This window comes from Lutjanus erythropterus, chromosome 8 (assembly GCF_056507025.1).
Source record: "Lutjanus erythropterus isolate fLutEry1 chromosome 8, fLutEry1.hap2, whole genome shotgun sequence".
Classification (NCBI taxonomy): domain Eukaryota; kingdom Metazoa; phylum Chordata; class Actinopteri; order Lutjaniformes; family Lutjanidae; genus Lutjanus; species Lutjanus erythropterus.
Genome location: NC_139324.1, coordinates 18,131,029 through 18,150,414, shown reverse-complemented (window position 1 = coordinate 18,150,414; position 19,386 = coordinate 18,131,029). Strand labels below are relative to the sequence as shown.

The 19,386-nt window shown below is 39.2% G+C and overlaps 1 protein-coding gene across 1 annotated transcript in view; it reads right to left on the bottom strand.

The window, feature by feature from the left end:
* adcy5 (adenylate cyclase 5) overlaps positions 1-19,386 on the bottom strand; it is a 116,842-nt gene that overhangs the window by 31,679 nt on the left and 65,777 nt on the right. Inside the window, exons 4-7 of the mRNA XM_084724796.1 lie at positions 12,247-12,358; positions 6,108-6,235; positions 4,266-4,424; positions 3,976-4,117 (exon numbers count right to left, since the gene is read on the bottom strand). Of these exons, the coding sequence (XP_084580922.1) occupies positions 3,976-4,117; positions 4,266-4,424; positions 6,108-6,235; positions 12,247-12,358 (541 nt within the window). The remainder of the gene's footprint in view (positions 1-3,975; positions 4,118-4,265; positions 4,425-6,107; positions 6,236-12,246; positions 12,359-19,386) is intronic.

Sequence of the window (19,386 nt, the reverse complement as noted above, 5' to 3'; positions counted from 1 at the left end):
TTTTGAGAAAGTTTCTCACTGTAATGACCCTCCCCCTTACTTCAGTAAAAGATCAGAATACTTTCTCCATCATTCTCCACCTCCTTGATAGATTTTTTTTTTAATCACAGAGCTCTCAGATTCATAACATTGACTTTGGGACTCAACTTTTACTTGGTTAGAAGATACTCACACTCTTTACTGCATCTTTATTAAGACCCTCCAGAAAAACAGCCTATATATCTTGCATCATTTCTGCAGTACAGAAATACTAGGTTTTAAGATCAAAGCCAGTACTGTAAAGTAAAGTTTTGCTCACGATCCTTCTGACTTTTTTGGTTTTAAGCAGGAGGTGTCAGAAAAGTTACCACAGTGATAACTGGCTTGTGGCGGCCAAGCGTTCATTCAGATGAAAAACGCTTAAAGGTTCACCAGGATCTGAAACTTGATCACAGCTAATCTTTTCATCTCTTCCATATTTTTAAAGGCACAGATATTGTTGTATTGTGCAAATCATAATTCAAACCCAGATGGGTTCTGAATCCATTGATTCACATTTCACGTAACTTTTTTTTCGTCCCAGCAGAACCAGATGACCATAAAGCAGTCAAAACCAAACCAGTAGTAACAAACATTGTGTTGTTATGTGGGTCCCACATTATTTTCCAGTGCACTAAGACATAACAAGCTGTACTTTGTATTAAATTAGACGAAAATTAGACATAATATGTTCTTTATTAGACCCTTTATTAGAGGGCAATTAAGGATATTTTTCAACAGAGCTGCACTGTAAACTAAAGTGTATTTTTTCCCAGTTTACAGTACAGTTCTTTTGTAATGTGTCACTAATTACCCTAAATTCTAAAGAACAAATTCTTCATATAATTATGATTATTATATATTAAATATTACATATTATTATAATTATTATTTTATTATAATTTGATACAAACTATGGCTTGTTATGTCTTATTATTGCACCATTGGGTGTATGGTATCTTATTAGGGTATAGCTGTTTGTTTAATGTCAAATAAAGAACAAATTATTTCTAGTTTTTGACTAACACTTTGAATGCTTGTTTATAGTGAAGTCTAAAATAAAGTGTGATCATTTCCTGTGTGGGATAAGAATTTTATCAGGAAGAAAATCTCCTCCCACTGCAAACACCAACGTTTAACATTTATTTATTCATCATACTGTGAGAAGCAGTAAATTAAAGCATCCACCAACTTCAATACTGATTGTATTTTCATGCTCCGGATAATAAATCACTTTTGCTTTGGGTGTTGTGTTAAAATATGATATCCGGAGATACCATCTGTAACTATTTTATTTATTACTCGTCTGATATTAGTATGGCATGCTGGCTCTAGGGTGTATTTTTCAAAAATAAAAAAATAAAAAGTTATAACCAAAATAATTAGACTGCACAATCATCCTTCTGTCTCACAGCATGCGCAGCAAACTGAGAGGAAGATATCACTTCACATGACACACTATCTATAGTCACAGCTTGTGATCCTGCTGGAGGACAAGGACAGCTGATTAAAGCAGTCCAGTCATAAACAAACCGGAGCTCACGCAGTGAAGCACAGATGAACTCATTCCTCCCAGAAACACAGTTCACATGGGACCAAATCCCAGTTTATAAACAGTGATATGTACAATATGGACTGGCTGTGTGTACTTTTTTTGTTAGCTCCATCATTAGCAGCACTTTCAGTTTGGTTATGATGATTTATCAAAAATGTCATGTTGTTATCTTCAGAATAATTTAACACCCACATGAAAATAAATGGTCTCAGTGAATTTTTTTGCAAAGTTACACTGTGTTGTTTCAAGCCTTGATACACATGTACCACCAGCTCTCAGCTTCACATTAAAACATGACCTAGTTTGCAACATGTTCTCACTCCCAAATCATCAAATATGGCAGCTTAGTCACTGGCCCCATGTTTAGAGGTGGGCGATCTGGCCCAAAAATAATATCACAATATTTCAGGGTATTTAAATATTTTTGGTTTAGAACTCAAGATAGCTGTCTTACCAGGATTTTTGGCTTTCCTCATACTCAGCTGAAATTAGTTTGTTGTATTGCCTCCTTTTGTTGTTACAGTCTTCTTTCACCTCTTACATATTACCGGTTTATGGTACATTTGATCTTTTGTGGAACTAACACCTCCATCATGGAGCTGGCAGCGCTGGTACTTTTGCTTCCAGGCGTGCTGGTTATTGCTGTGTGTGACTGTTTGACGTCATTCTGTCAACCAGTCATAATACAGAGTGCCTAAGTCACGCCCCTTCCGGTGTGCTCCATGGGACCTAAATTCAGTAGTCTATGGCAAGAGTCAGATCAATTTTCAATTCTGTTCAAACTGTGCCATGAATTACACACGTCTGTCAAATTGAAACATAATTTTACAAGCCAAGAAAGTCTCAAGAAAGTTTGTGGTAGGTTTAACATAGTTTAGTTTAGTTTTGTGTGAAACTGCTTGGTGATATATGTCAGTAACACTTAGTTCGCTGCCCCGTGTAACTTTGTTTTATCCAGCAGCTTCTGGTGCTTCCATCAGCTGTGAAGAGAAAGAACGAGAACAACCTGCTGTTGTGCGACTACATCCTGGCATGAAAACACACAGGTATCATACCTTCAGTGGCTAACGTCAGCTTTCGGAAGAAAATCATGATGTCACTTATGCAACTTTTGGGTGTGTAATCTTTCTAATAACGTAGCTTCACAGTCTTATACTTCAACAGTTTTACGACAAACTGCGATTGTCTTAACCTGAAAAACTATTTTATAATTTGACAAACATGTGTAATTCGTGGCACAATTCAAGTGGGATCCATAAATAATTTGTTAATCTATTTTTGGTCTATCATGGTGGTCTACTGGAGGGGGTGTAACTTAGACACTCTATTGGCATTATCATAATATTTTTTTTTATCATGAAAAAACACAACAATATATTGTGAATAATCCAATATGACACACCCCTACCTATGTTTTAAACCACTGACTGTACATAAAAATGGACGACACGTCTCGACTTCCTGCCAAAAAGCCAAAACATCTTGGATACCAGCGCTACCAACTTATGTTGGCGATGACATCTGGTGTCAGGGCTGAGGCTGTGACCCCTCAATTCATCCTCTGCTCTCCACCATGAAAAAAAAGTTATTTTTATGATCTATTATTTATTTAAGTATTGAAAAACTGGGAGAACAAAGGATGTGCAGGCCTCTAATCCTGTGTTTGCTGTAGGCTTCAAAATCACTAAATCCGCCCCTCTGTGTATGTGCATGTCATTTCCAGCACCAGCTGAGTAAAGGTGCAGTACGCAATTCTGGTGAAAGATAGCTGATTGTTGAGTCTCATTCCCGGGTCATCATCTTTGGAAAGAGACTCAACAGTCAACTATCTTACCGGCCTGTGATTGGCCAAAGTTTCTCTGAAGATGGAGCCAAGAAGATAAGCAGAAGTCTACTTCTGCAGAAGTTCTTCAATTACATTATGCTTTAAGGTTATTATGGAACTTGTGACCAATGACACCAAAAATAAATTGCCTACCCCAGCTTTAATACACTGTACATGATCTGCCCAGTACAGACGCAGTTAGCATCTACGTGGAGAAAAAAGAAAAACTAGGGGCTAAAGAGTCAGATATTTTCAGGAGCTGATGGAGACCAAAAAAATGACACATTCATCAAGTGGACAGGAACACAAGTCCAGTTGAATAATGCAACCATTACACATAAGGCAGCACAGTGAGGCAGTCTGCGCTGCCTTATGTGTAATATTTGCTGATACAGTAGCCATAACAACTTTACAAGGTAATAATAAGTCGCTGTGTGTGTATGTTGTGTGTCAGTCAGCTTGTTGTGGAGTTCTTCTGCCCCCAAGTGGCTAAAAATCAATCAATGCATCAACATGCTGTATCTTTTTATGTGTGTGTTTCTTCTTGTGCAATTTCAGACAATAAGGTGGACCGTACCCTTTTCTGACTGCAGCCCACAATGAGGTAGGTTTCTATGTTGTGCTTCTTCAGGTAGGCATTTCTTTCTCCCCCTGCTCCCGCCTCCACATCGTAGTCCCCATTCAGATAATTCAGAGTGGCTTTAGTGATATGGATACGTCTGAAATGGAAACAACATAAACACCCACATAAATGTTCATTATACAGATACATTCATATGCAGAACATTATAAGCAGTGCATGCACATTCAGCAAAATTAACTGGTTTGTTTGTTAGTTTAAGGGTGACTCCAACTGGAGAGACATACCCAGCTTGGCCTCCGGCCTCCATCTGGTTGGCTAGAGTGACATCATTTGACCAGACGTCAAACTGCCACTTCCTGAGTCCGAGGACCCCACAGTGAACCCTGCCGCTGTGGATGCCCACTCGCATGTTCACGTTCACCCCAGTCACCTCCCGTACCAGCCTGCAAAAAACATTAAAAATGACTGTGAATGATCTTTAAAGTGACCTACTTCAGGTGCAGGTGTGTGTCGGGGGAAGTACAGCGTTGAATTTGGTGTAATTTGGACACCTTCAATATGAATAAACTTTGAATAAAGAGGCTGAACAGCACTCTGTGGCCCAGTGGGGGTTGGAACTCATCAATGTAATTAACATCATCCTTTATGACAATAGCACGTTACAACGATGGCTGCGCCTGCTCAAAGCATGACTACTCAGGAGTAGACGCTGTGGCTAAAAAAACCTGCAGTCAATCATCTAAGGTGAGGGAGTATTTTATTCGGAGACTGAACAATGTAGTGCTCTGTAAACTGGACATGGCTTATCATGGCAGTACAAATGCTCTGCACAAACACTTAAAACCGATATTCTAAATGTTTCTTCATCCTGTTTTATTTTTTCTGTTTACATTAAAAGCCTTGGATGAGAAAGAAGATGGCCTAAAATAGTGTAACAGACTGTTGTTACAGTCTGCAAATTTTGAGACAGTGCAATTAACCTTTTTAACAAGGAGCACCAGTGCGACTTACAAATAAATATGCCTCTCATTTTTTGTTTTACTCCTACTAATAGTAATTATGGTTTCATTCCATTAAAGTCAAAGAAAGTCAGGCTACTGTTCTGCTATTGTTATGTATGTTGCCTCACAGGAAAGGCTCTGCCACACTAAATGGAACAGGACCTTAATTAGTATCGTTAAAACAATTATGTTTATGCTACTATTTCATATAAGTATGGCTGATGTGGAAAACATCTTTAGCAAGGATATTATAGTTAACTAAAACTGGGTGTGAGAAAAACATTTTGTTGACTGAACCTGAAACAAAAACTAGACGAGCAAATATGAAAACTAATGAAACAATATGGTGTAAAGTTAACTAAAATAAAATAAATGAAATTATAAACACATATACACACACACACACAAAATATACAGGAAACATCTAGTTTTACACAACCCCCATATCATTTTTTTAAAGTAAGATTAGAAATGAACCTTTTTAAACAATAAAAACTAAACTGAAATGAACAAACCTCCTCTGGAAACTAACTAAAAAAAAGAAAAGAACATGAAAAACTAATGAACAATACGAAAGTAGAATTCCTCTGTTGTATGGAGGGGATAATGCTAACAGAGCAGAGTGAGGCAGATCCTGAGACTTGGGGCACTGCTGAAAAAAAAAAAAAAAAAACACTGAGGAGCAGGGAGGCCCTTCAGGGAATGAGAAACACACATTTCACATCCTTCACGACTACAATCAATGTGTCAGCCTCGAGTCTTTAACAGTAACCTCAAGAATAGTGGCATCGGATGTCAGATGTCAGTTCAGCTTTGTGATGATTTATAGGAGCTAACTGAGAGTGAGAGCACCAGTGCTTCTCGGATGTATAACAGAAAAGTATTTCTAAATAACAAGCAACGTTATTTATTCCAGCTCCTATTACTAATAAACAATTCTTATGAAATGTAACTAAAACTGCATCTGGCAATCATCCATCAAGTAGTTTCCCACTGACTGTACCGCTACTGCAAATACTCTCAGGAGACAAGAGCTCTCATTATCATTTTACATATTTAGCCATTTTTATTGCAGTCACACGTTAACCAGTGATACCCTGTTAACCCTGGGGGGGGGCGACTTACGAGATGGCCTCTATCATGTCCAACCCCATCTCCACACAGCAGTGAGCGTGGTCGGCCCTCGCCTCTGGCAGCCCAGACACACAGTAGTAGCAGTCTCCCAGGATCTTGATCCGCAGACAGTGGTTCTCCTGTTAGGAAAAGATAACTTACTGAAATGTACAGAGACTCATTATTTTCTGTTGTGTGTGAAGTACAAAAAAGACTTCACTTTAACATTTTGTCCCATGGATACAGTAGCCTGTACAGCTCAGTCTGTTCACATGCATCATTCATCCTTCAATGGCTGCCGTAGGTGATGAGCAGAACCTGGGATTTTTATTGTGTGAGTGCTTTTTTTTTTTTTTTAATCCCTGTGGGCGTTTATTGTGTGTACCAAACACTATTGTGTGTATGTACAATGCATTTAAAATACAAAATATGAGTAACTGTATTCTAGTTACACCTCAATTTTCTGCTATGCTGGACACAGTTACTGTCTTTAATAGTAGATCAATTGTCTGAAAAATTCATTAAGAGACGCATTTCCCATAAATAACAATTTGTGCTTACCCACTACCCCTACCACACACCACACAAGAGGAGGCGTACAGCCAGGAATGTGTTTTTGGCGTGGAAATACAAAGAAAATTTTATACCTATGCTTAGCATCAAAAGACTCATCTGATTTGAAAAAGCATTGCTTTGCTTTACCTTGCTTGTTACACATTCAGCAGCTAACAAACCAGATATTTCTCTCAGGACTTTGTGGATGTTGGACTTACATTTGCCAGGTGGTCACAAACATGTCTCAAAATAAATGCTAATGTTGCTCTGTGGATGCTGATTGTGTAAATCATGTTAAAAAATGTTTTTTGATAAGTTTACCTTCTTAACATTTTTAATAAGATCAATGTTGCACATTCAGCAACAGAGCTGAAAACACTTTTCCACAAAAAGTGAGATTTCCACAATAGCTGCATCTTTGTGTGTGTGTGTGTGTGTGTGTGTGTGTGTATGTGTGTGTGTGTGTGTGTGTGTGTGTGTGTGTGTGTGTGTGTGGATCTGTAGTGCTTGGGAGAACGCTGTGTCTCATGATAGCCACCTGAGTATCTCTTTAGCACATGGCTCTGGGAAAATACAAAAAGACCCACTGTGTAAAGAGCACAGACAGTGAATGTGTGCATCTGTGTGTGTGCGTGTGCGTGTGTGTGTGCATGTCTACACGCACAGAGACAAGGTACATCTGGCATGGACATAAAAGTGTCAGCAGCACTGCCTCTGGTTTATAATGCCTGTTCACTCATACATATTGATTAGCACATCATTTCACCTTTCATAAACAAATGACACACATTGAACATTAGTTTGGCAAACAATGAAGCTTCTGGATAAGAAGAAGAAAATATCAATATTCATGAATGTGCCGTTTATGAGGCTGTGGCTCAGACATTAGAAATGTGCTATAAACACATGTCTGGCTGCAGGATATTGATGGCAGATGTGAAGTACAGATTTTGGAGCTGCATCTCTAAACACTAGAACACTGTACATTTATTAATGTCAGTATTGGATGATACGGTCTGTATTCTATAACTCTAATTAATCAGACCCATTACTAGGCATTTTGAGATAATTGGAATTGACTAATACCTGAGCTCAGGAGGCCAGTAAACTGCAGGCAGCCTTGACAGTGTGGTTGCTGTCGACTAGAGCTGGGTATTACTCAAAAATTTTGTTACTGATACCAATACCTTGACTTTGATACTGCTACCTGAAAGATACTTTGGTCTGTACCAATTTTATAAAACAACTTTCAGCAAAAAGAAAATTACATTGCGCATTATGGTGCAATTCCTCACTTCAAAGACAGAAGCTGTTCAAAGACTTTGGAGCAGCTGGAGAAACTTTTCATTCTGCACACTTTACTCAACCTGGATAACTGGACTTGAACGAAGAAACTGATGGAATATCTGTGTAGTATTGAAATATGCACAAATATAAATAACTGTCAAAAGGAACATTATGAACAAACAGTAGTCTGCCTGTTCCAGAGAAGAAGAACAGAATGACCATGTGGCTGATGTTTATGGTACGGGAAATAGTGGCAGAGTGAGACCTCTTGCTTTCTCTGTGCTAAGAGCAGCTAGCCTGGGTCTGACAGTTGCTTTCAGGTGTTTCACTTATTTTGGTGGTGGTGGTGTAAATGTTGTCTCAGCTAATGTAACTGTTTGAGAACTGTTACTGGCTAGTGTTAAATATTAGTGCTGTCAATTGATTAAAATATTTAATCGCAATTAATCGCATGACTATCTGTAGTTAATCACAATTAATCGCAAAGTAATCACAATTTTTTGGGGGTTCAAAATGTACCATGAAGGGATATTTTTCAAGTGTCTAAAGTTGGAAGTTCAGGGTTTAGCGTGAATGATACTGGTTCCCGATCATTTTAAAACAAAGCTACATAATATTGTGATGTTGTGTGTTTATAAGCTGGCACCAATTCACGCAAAGAGTGATTAGATTGTTGTATTATTTAATATGTTGTATAGGCCTGATGAGAATAAATGTATTCAATAATTCATTGTGAAAAAACAAAGGTTGTAAAAATAAGTCTACTGTTGCATAGCACACATCTACAGAATTTTTTTTTCTGCTTGACTCCCTCTAATTCATCTAGCGACCCCTTGGGTGGATCCAGACCCCAGACTTGGAACCCCTGTTCTAAGTGAAATATGAAATATTTAAACACCTTGAAACTGTGTTTGGTTTGAACAAATGTTCGTATCAAGGTTTGTAGTAGGTAACTGGACTTGATAGAGTTCTTGAAGACGTTTCACCTCTCATCCAAGAAGCTTCTTCAGTTCTGCCTGACTGGTTTGGGAGTTCAGGTATTAAACTTCATGGAAGGGCAGGCGGATGAGTCACATGCTCCCCTAGGTGTTAACGACCCAATGAAGTTTAATACCTGTACTCCCAAACCAGTCAGGCAGAACTGAAGAACCTTCTTGGATGAGAGGTGAAACGTCTTCAAGAACTCTATCAAGTCCAGTTGCCTACTACAACCTTGATACGAATACCATGACCTGGATGATTGAGAATATTCACAGACACGTTTGAACAAATGGATGCTGAGGTAGAGAAGGTGTTGCCACAGGCAAGCTGCAGTCAAGTATCAGTATTCAGTCAATTCTGCTACACCTTTCCCACTCTGGCTTCATCAAGTCCATTGCTCCATTCATTTTTAATGGACCAGCTGGTTCCCCTCCTGTCGTGGCAGTTGCATTGTATTTCATGTGTTCCATATGATCTGTTGGATTAATGTCCAAGTACCTTCTCTGTCAACTTGAATTTAAAATATGATGCTGATTAAAGTCTTGAAAGACAAGAACCACTGTATGTTATGGATTATTCAGGACTCTACTACCAGTGTTTTAATAATACATCTAATATTCAGACAGTTCAGATGGTATAAATCACAAACGGCCCAAGGTCTTATTTACCTTGCAACTACTACTCCTCTTGTCCATGAGCTTCAAAACAGCCTTTCCTCCTGTAGCCCTCCTCATGCACAGGATCTTGAAAAGAGCCCATCTCCCTCTAGTCCCTCTTTGTGAACAGGAGGTTCAAAGAGTACGTCCACCTTTACTGCTCCTCGAGCTTTAGACAAACTGTCTTCCTCTAGTCTTTCTCATATAAGTGAACTTTGGGGAGCCTGTGATCGTAACACTCCTCTGCCAAACACTTGATGGTCTGTTGACATTTACATACTGTGCACATATTCACGGCTTCATGTCTAATCTGAGCATCAAACTAAGGAACACCAGAGGTGAGCCTTGAAACAGGACCATCGTGTACCAATGGATAAAGTTTTTGCCATTGTACTATGCCTGACGGGTAAGCAAATTATACGTCTGCTTACGGCCCCTGTGGCCACCAGAAGGCCCCACAGAGTGCTTGAAGTGTCACACAAGACAGCTTGATTTGTAGCATCTGTCATTTAAAAATCATCCCAACTGTGATAAAACACAGATGATTAAGTCCTGAGCTTTATATTTTAGATTTGTGAAGTTGTTATCAATAACTGTGGTGAATATCTGTGATTTGTAAATCTAAAAATGGCCAACTAAGTATCTCTATCTTTATAATCTTATGGATATCATAAGATTGTGTTGTGAGACAGATCCTGCCACCAGTATATTGGGGAAAGCAACAAAGATATTATTGAATTCAGGTTTTTTGATTGAAATCACATCATATAATCAACACCAGTAAACAGCAGGACCTATCCAGTTCTTACTGCTGGGGACTGGTGCTGTTTTCAGGGAGGCAGTGTGCCAAAGAATCGGTAGGAAGGGCTGGCTGTGTCGGGGAGAATTTTCCACATTTTAATAAGGTGATTTTTTCTCATGTAAGTTGCCAAAGACACTACTACTACCACAATACTGTTGTTTGTTCTTATATCATAGCTGTGTGGGTTGAAGTGTGGGACTTTTCTCTTATTGTGAAAATATAAAACATGCTCTGGGCTTTTGAAAGGTTTTTATATTGGCCCTTGACATTTGGGTGCTGTGATCGGTGCACTGGGCTCTATAGTTTTTTCTCCCTGTCTCCTCACAGCTGAAAAGGAGACGCAGGGCAGGTGTGTGGACACCACTGACATAAATATACATAGACGTCACCATTCCACTTCCTCCTACTGCACAAAAATGAAGCTGAAATATCCCTGATATGAGCACTGACATCTTGCACTGGTGACATCATTTGGAGCCAGAGTTTGTGCAGTAGTGTTCAGAGCAGGGCACAGCTGTCAATCATGGCATGAACCCACCTCTTTAAAACACCTGAACAGGCATCAGCATTGTAAGAACTACAAAAAATTATTGAAACCATCTTTGGGAAAAACATATTTATTGTGTACTTTGATGTTTTAGTTGACCCACGTCCTATCTATTAAAATGGGTGGGGATGGACTTGTGGCCTATACTGCAGTCAGCCACCAGGGGGCGATCCAAATGTTTTGGCCTCACTTTTGGAGAGCTCTCATTCATTGTATAGATGTCAGTGGTGGATGCTGTGATGGATTTGTTTTGATTGCAGTGAATTTAGTAAATAGATTATTTTGGGTCATCCCTGGTTTATATATCTGAACTACTTCATCTTATATCATATGAACTCTTGACGCAATAAGACACTGAGGCAGATAAGTGTGTTGATTTGGTTTCACCTTCTGTACTGCCAGTTGGAGAGACATGAGGTAGCAAAGAAGTAGAGATCGCCCACATGTTGCAGCAAAAACCTAAACCAAAACTGTTCTCAGACTTAATTTTTTTAACTTGGGTTTTAAGTATATTCTTAACCATGTTTTAGCTCACATAAGTTAATTTGTTGTTAACCTCAGTTCTGCCTGCATGCTGTTTTTTTAAGTCTCTCTCCACACCTGTGACAGTATACTGATGAAAGTAAAAGTGGTACAGCTCTGCACAGAAATTACCACTAAGAGCCACACAACGTCTTCTTGCATCTACATGCTCATGTACCAAGTGAGTCAGATACTGTTGCAAAACCGGATTAAATAAAAACCAGACTGCAGTGAAAGCAGGTGAACTGTAACTCATTTGCTGTTCCACAGACCTTTGCCACTAATTATCCATTGCATCCATTATATACAGGATGGTCAGTAAGGCTACTGAGGTGAATAACTCAATAAACTTTGATAACTTCGTTATTCACCTTGTTCACACTCACTACATGCAGGAAAGTTCTCAAGAATACCAGAAATGTGATCAGGCTTGTCTGTCCTCAAATCTGATGTCACATGTAAGTGTAACAGTGGATGCCTAATATATTCAGTATGACACAGGATCTTGCCTGAACAAGCCATGTTTCATGAGTGGTATCTTTTAAAAGTAACATGTTTCTATATGTGTGCTGGGAATTGATAAATTATTTCTATGTAGTGTTACCTTTTCTGCCCACTAACATTAACAACTAACCCTAACCCTTCTTTGACATGCATTGGATGAATTATTTGCAAAAGAAAAAACACATTTTTTCTTCAAAATAAAGTTAAACTATATTAGAATGAAAACACAAAATGAAAATGTGAGCAGTTTGTGGCTTTAACTGTACATACAGTGAACATGTGTGTGATTGATCTTACCGCTGCCAGCTTGTCAAAGCGGGCGAAGAGTTCATTAAGGGTCATCACCAACTCCTGCGCTGTGCACTGGGATGCCAGCATGGTGAAACCCTCAATGTCTGCAAATAAGATGCTGCAGAAACACAAAGACAGAGGAAACTAAATTTAATCTTTCGTCCTCCTCCTTGTTTGGAATTCCCAGTTCCCACTGCAGTGTCTTTGCTAACTGTATGAAAACTGAGTTCTTCTGCTGCATTTGTTGTCCTTCCTGCATCCAGTGATGTCACAGTGATGTAGGAAGAACTACATGTTATTTCACTTTGGAAATCTAGTCTCCACCGCTGTGTTGCCAGGGGGCATGCTAGATTACTCTTTTTGTCACCTAATTCTGTGTTTTGGCCAACAAAGTAATAGCTATAGGCTAGGGTGGTGATAACACAGCAACATGGATATTGGAGTCACAAGCTCGCCAGCAATGCATCCTGGTATGTAGGCACTGCTGTACAGCTCAGTGAACAGGAAAACTCAGTTTTCTTGGTCAATATAGCACACAATGAGGAATATATTGCCTCAGTTGAACACATTTACCATCACCACTGACCAGACATCAACATGATAAGTGCAGAATTTCACCTTTATTAAAGAGAGAACTTTCTAAGTCTGTATTAGATTCAAATTAAAAGGGGTGATCTAAAGATCTAGTGTTAAAAATCAAAGTAAGTGCTCTAACCCTGGAGGTGCTGAGCATCACTGCTCACATCTTTTCTTGTAAAATGTCCAGTACAATCAGTAACATTGGTCTTGTGGGAAAATGTCGTCACTGTGACATATCTAGCCAGAATAATACTTCTGTGAAGATGCATTCACTGTAAAAGTCTCTGTGAATCTACATAGAGAAGGGTGCTTGGGTAACCTCAGGCTGCAGAGGTTCACAGAAAGGCCAATGTGCACCCCTCCCAAATCTCAACTATGTGCGTCGAGCAGGTTGATTCATTTTCTGCCAAGAAGCAGCTTTGATAAAAAATAGTTGCACATGTATTACATACAAGTATAAAAGAAACAGCCATGCAAAGTCAAGGGATCTACATGCATGTTCAGCCCAGAGAGGATTAATTCTACCCTTATTCCACCCATATGGGTGCTGCAACAAGAGCATGCTTCCTCATCGCCTTCCCATATGTGAACATAATCAATTATGTTTATGTTTGAAAACTAAGCAAAACCCAGAGGGCTGCTGAGAATCAATTCCCTGCACCACCCATTGCCAAGTCAGCATTTCTCTCCTGAAGAGACCAAGACCAAAACTTATGACTCCATGCTGTTGCAAACCACCTCAACCAAAATAAAATGTCATAATAAAACAATACAACATCCCTCCACTGCAATCATCACTGTGAGAATAGCTAATTCTGAAGCAATTCTGCAAATTCATGTTTGATCTCTGGAGTTTAGATCTGAGTGGCATGCTAGCGCACAGAAAGAAGGCTGGGATTTCTGACCTCCTGGTCCTTTCTGTGTTCAGGTTTCTTCCAAAGTCTGGTTAGGTTAAGTGGTGACTCTAAATTGTGCAGTGGTATAAATCTCCCAGTATCATCACTGCAAAAGACTCTACTCCTCCTCTCAACAAATGTCAGCTCTTCTCTAACATTTTTTGCTTTTTTAGAAAGTGTTCCTGCCTTGCTACAGCCCACAAAATACTTGATGTGGAAACCATTACGGCCTTTCAACTTGATACACCAGACAAGAGTTGAAATACAGAAAACTGTATTGAGGTAGGGAAGGGTGATTGAATGACTTCGGTCAAGATGTACCACTGAAGCCTGGGATGGAAGTGAAAGGTGTGAGATTGTGGTTGAAGTGGCTTTGTAAAGTCATGTCTTAATGTGATAAATTGACTGTAATATCTTCCAGATTGTACCATTTGTACCAATGAGGTTGTGTCCTGACAAAATGGCATGGAGACAGAGAGTGGGACCAAATGCATTTGCCAGTAACTTAACACTTGTACAAAGTTAGCCTCCCTTCCCTGAGAACGAGTTAATTTGATATAGCAAAGGTCTTTTGTGATTTAAGCCATTTTCATTACTCTCCCAACAGTGGCACAACAGCAGGATAGATGATCTCATCGGGCTTAATCATTTCTATCCGAAACAAACAAGGACGAGGGGAACAGGCTGGCAGGTAGAGGCAGCAATAGGCACAGCACTCACTGTGGGAGACAGAGAAAACCCACAAGCTTGTCCTGAATGGTTCAAGTTGTTCTGTGAAGCATCATAACCCTCTACCGCACAAAGTCACATCTCACGCTCGACATTTCTTTCTTCAATAAGCATATTTATTCTCTGATCATTGATTTACTCCTGAGGTGAAACATGTGATGAACTTTATAACTCAAACTCAGAAGGCAAAACCAGCCTTGTGTCTTTTGCTACTTAAAGGTAGATTATGTAACATTTCTGCATTGAAATGTCTAAAAACGCTACATGGAAGAATGTTTAAACGCAAAGAATACGGAAGGTAGTGGTGGGTTTCCTACTAGCCTACTAGCTGCTCTAACTTCCATGAAAAGCCAGGATACGTCGGATACGTCAGCGAGTGAGGAAGGAAGTCGGCAAACATGACTAAATATAACAAAAATACTGAGCTTGACTCAGTGCATTGTGGCTCCATTGATCAAATACTACACTACCAGCGACACAGCTACAAATCAGCCAAACGTGGCTAGGTACATCGTCACTGAGTCACCACTGAAGTGTTTATTGGAGTGCTGAAAAAGGGGTTAGGTATGACAACTTGTAGATGGCTACTGGTTGCACTGTAACTAGTGATAACCAGCAAATGTCATGGAGAATATGTTCTGTCATCAATGCTAGTGTTGTATTTCGGTGCAGGACTTCTTGGTCTGAACATTAAGAAGCCATGCACTAGACCATTATTGCTACAGAATGGTATATGTATTTATAGTTATATAATTGATAGTGTTTTCAGGCCAACTGGCTATAACATTAAGTAACTCATTTTTGAATGGAGCACTGTGTTAATTCAGGCAAAACAGGCCATCAGCTGATAAGTGTCAGCTGACTCTTTTGATTCACATTCGCAAAAGTTAACAAGGCAGTTGTCATAATCTGACATTACTCCCTGACTTCACTGATTAGTCATGCCACTGCTGCTCTTATGCAAGCTGCTCAGTCCCACCAGCTTGTCCAGTGGCCATACTTTTATTCAAATTACAGTGCCAGAGTTAGCTCAGAGCTCATTTTTTATCTGAAGCTCCTCGCAAGTCACAATGAATACATTAAAACACATGATTTAAAACACATGGCACTGGGACCTGTATGATAATACATCCCCCTGACATATATGTTGCTTTTAGCCAGGTTTATTTTTTTTAATTTGGCTTGAAAATATTTGATATTACTACAGCTCTTAATGTAATCTGGCATAAAGTTAAAAAAAAACCTGACTTCCCTAGTGCAGTGTGACAAAAGGGTACAGTAAAATGTTTTGTTGAATATATTGTAGCGTCCCTTGACTATGAGGCTACGAGACGTGAACTCGGTTTGCTGGCTTTTTATACCTGAATGCCAAAAAAAAAAAACTGTCCACTTTTACAAGGTGTTCTCTGCATTTGTGGCTAATTCAACAACTCCTGCTCATGGGCTTACACACACACACACACACACACACACACACACACACACACACACACACACACACACACACACACACACACACACACACACACACACAAGAACAAGCATGAATAACAACAACCCTCCCTCATCGAGCCTCTGCTAATCACAGGTGGGTATCTCACACAAATCACTGTTATAGGTGCTGATCTTGACTGACAGGCTTCACAGCGTCTAAGGCACGCAAACTTTGCTGGAAAAACACGTTCACTGACATTAAGGAAAACTCAGTAAGCGCCATAACAGAACTTTTGACTCTAGCTGAACATAACACATTCTTAACAGTGACAGAATCACGCACAGTTAACATCACATCACTCAGTCGGTTACAATATTTTAAAAGAGGAGGGAGGGGACATCTAAAATTCACACAGTTCAAAAGACAAAGCCCTCCAGTGCCCTACCATGATGACACCACTGAGGGGAAAATTGGGAGTGGATAATAGTCTGTATACTGTATAATACCTTAGAAATACAATTTCTGACAAGAGTCTAACATGACGCCATGATGAACGGGACAGATTTAGTGAAATTATGTGGTGGTAGTTTCAATGAGATGCATGTTTTATATCAGATTGGTATATGTCATCTGTACTTTCACATGAAACCTTTTCATTTATTATCGGTGCCCATCTTGACCAGGACTCCTTGGCAGAAGAAATATTGTATCGCAATGCAACCCTCCTGGCTAAATAAAGGATAAATAATTAAGTAAATTTCACACTTCAAAATGTACATCCTGTGAGGGAGTGGGTGGTAATCATTATACTGTATTTTCTATTTTCTCTTTTAATATTTTTTATCCATGAGTTGTATTACACTTGCTCCTGCATCAACCACATTTTCTTGTGGTTACTGGTAAAGTTACGTGTCCATGTTGCAGACGATTCATATATATATGTTACAGCCTTGTCCAATTTGATGTGAGAATACGTTCGCAGCTGGATTATAAAATCCCAGATTAACAGAGCCAGCTCTTATCCAGCTACATAATAACAGCCAGGGAGCAGTGTCATTATTGAATTTTGTGAAGCCAGATATTTCAACAGTTTCCTGACTATGTAGAAGTGGCTTTCTGAGTCAGACCCCCAGGAAGGACAAGAGAGAACTATAAATAAACAAAAGCTTCAGACCAAACAAGCTCACATGAATCTCACAGGATAGGTGCCTGCTACACAGCCAAGAACATGGTGTGTTTGTACAGTACAGTATGTGTGAGTAGGATGTGTGGGTGTTTATGTTCACACACGCCCATACAGTTATGTGAGTTTGTATACCATGTATGTAACAGATATTTTGTCTGAGTGTTACAGCAGTGTTTTTTTTTTCAGGGTTCACTGACTTTTTCTCTTGGCTGCCCACATGTCAGGAGCGCTAACATGTTCTAATGAACCTGGGTCTCAAGATGCCTAAATTTCTTCAATTTGGGTCTCAGGCTGAAGAGGATTAGGAGTCCCCACTCTGGGGTACACATTTCTGAGAATAATTGATTGCTTTCTGCGAACCGTTGCATAGGAGGTCGAGTGAAACCAGACACTTGACCAATGTGTCTGAGCTCAGAGACAAGTCTGTCTTGCTGGGGAAAATCAGTGACGTTCGAAGAGGAAGGCAAGAGAGAGACAGAAGGATGAAAGAGGGAGATGTAGGGAAGGATGCTCTAGAGAGACTGAAGGGAAGTGTGGATGCAGTAATCAGTGCTTTCATTGCATTGCTTTTCATGTAAAGCCTCTTTAAAATTTTAACAAACTGTAGTGCACCTCAACATTTACATTGTTAGTCCAAATCACAGACATATTCATTAAACTGACTTAAACCTTGACATTAAACCATGATTATGAACTGACCCTTACTAAGTCCCGCCCCCTTTTGGTCCCTCAATCAACTTTCTCCTCTCCTGTTTCCTGTACTTAGATATGCTATGTGCTAGGTGTGTCTATGTTGAAAAGAAAACCAAATTTTGAATTTGGTTTAAAGATGTGGCTGAGGAACCTGAAAACTTACTCAAAAATTTGGAAACATCATGAAAAGGGTCTTAATTCCATTGAGATAAATAGGGAGCCATCTTGGGACATGGAAGTTGACATGATATGGAGGTCACTTAACCCAACCATGTGTGTTATAAAACTGGATACTGTCATTCATGGGGCTGAAATTTAACATAGCAGTAGTAAAAAAAAAAGACCAATAAGTCAGAGAACTCAATCAGTAAAAGCAAAAAATAGCCACCATGAAGAGATAAAGTGGACAGAACTTAGGAATGGTTCATTTTATGGATCAAGGATCAAGAATCAAGGATTTTTATTGTCATTTTCACTGTGCATTTACATACACAAGAGAACGAAATTTTGTTTCTCGATCAGTGACTGCAGTGCAATGATAAAATAGTGACATAATAAAATATAGCATCATAATAGACAATAAATAGGAATAAAATCAGATAAAAAACAGTCTCAAAAAGTGCATTCTGGCTTATAAAGCAACTTTTTTTTTTTAGGGAAAAGATTTATTTACTCAAAGGTTATATGGGCTGTCCTATAAACATAGGACAGAAGGGCAGAACATTTTTTGGAGAAAGACACATGATTCAAGAATGTTCAGTTATAAAAGATGCCACTACTATTGTAGATTCAAAGTTCATCATTCATCTTAAATTTATTTAGAACGTGTATTTTTGCAGTGTAAAAGCCAGATTATGCTCGCTTTCTTATGATGAAGCTATTTTTAGTCAACTGCATAATGCGCAGATTTCCTGTTGGATTATCAATCCCTTCCCACCCTCCCTCATGGACACAGTGAAGCAGAGAGGAAGGCCACAGAGGCAACAGTGGGTGGAGAGCTACAAAAACAGGAGAGGGACAGAGGGTATGAGAAAGAGACCTGGGGTCTTTAACTCCCATTTAATCGTTACCTTGGTGATGACTTACTCAGTACACAACATTAAATCCGCGGGTTTTGCTTTTCTAAGTGACAGTGACTGCAGAGGAAATCCTGAGCTGAGAGGCACTGGAGACTCACAAGGGGAAAGGACTGATGAAATAAATCGAGCTGCGATGTCAGGGTTAACTTGCTTACAGGTTGTTTGATGTTGTGTCCTTTGAAACCACAAGAATTTAAGACAATAGTTTTCCCAACTGATAGCAACACAAAGATGTGAAAGGACTTAAAATAACCACACAGTTCTGTGAAAATATGAATGCCTCGGAGATTTATCTAAAATTGTTTGTTTGCTTTCAGATCAGTTTATATTTTGAGTTTGGGACAATCAGCCTTTACTGATCAATTCAACATTCAAAGCTGAATGCACAAAAACAGTGAGTAGTATTAAATGTGAGGTTCGTGTACAGCTGCATTGCTCACATGTTAGAAAAAACTGGCTGTGCATCTGTGCTTCAAAAAAGAACACCCTGATATGAAAATAATATGTATAATGCAGCAGACTAAAACTAAAACCTACCTTCCTTCTTGT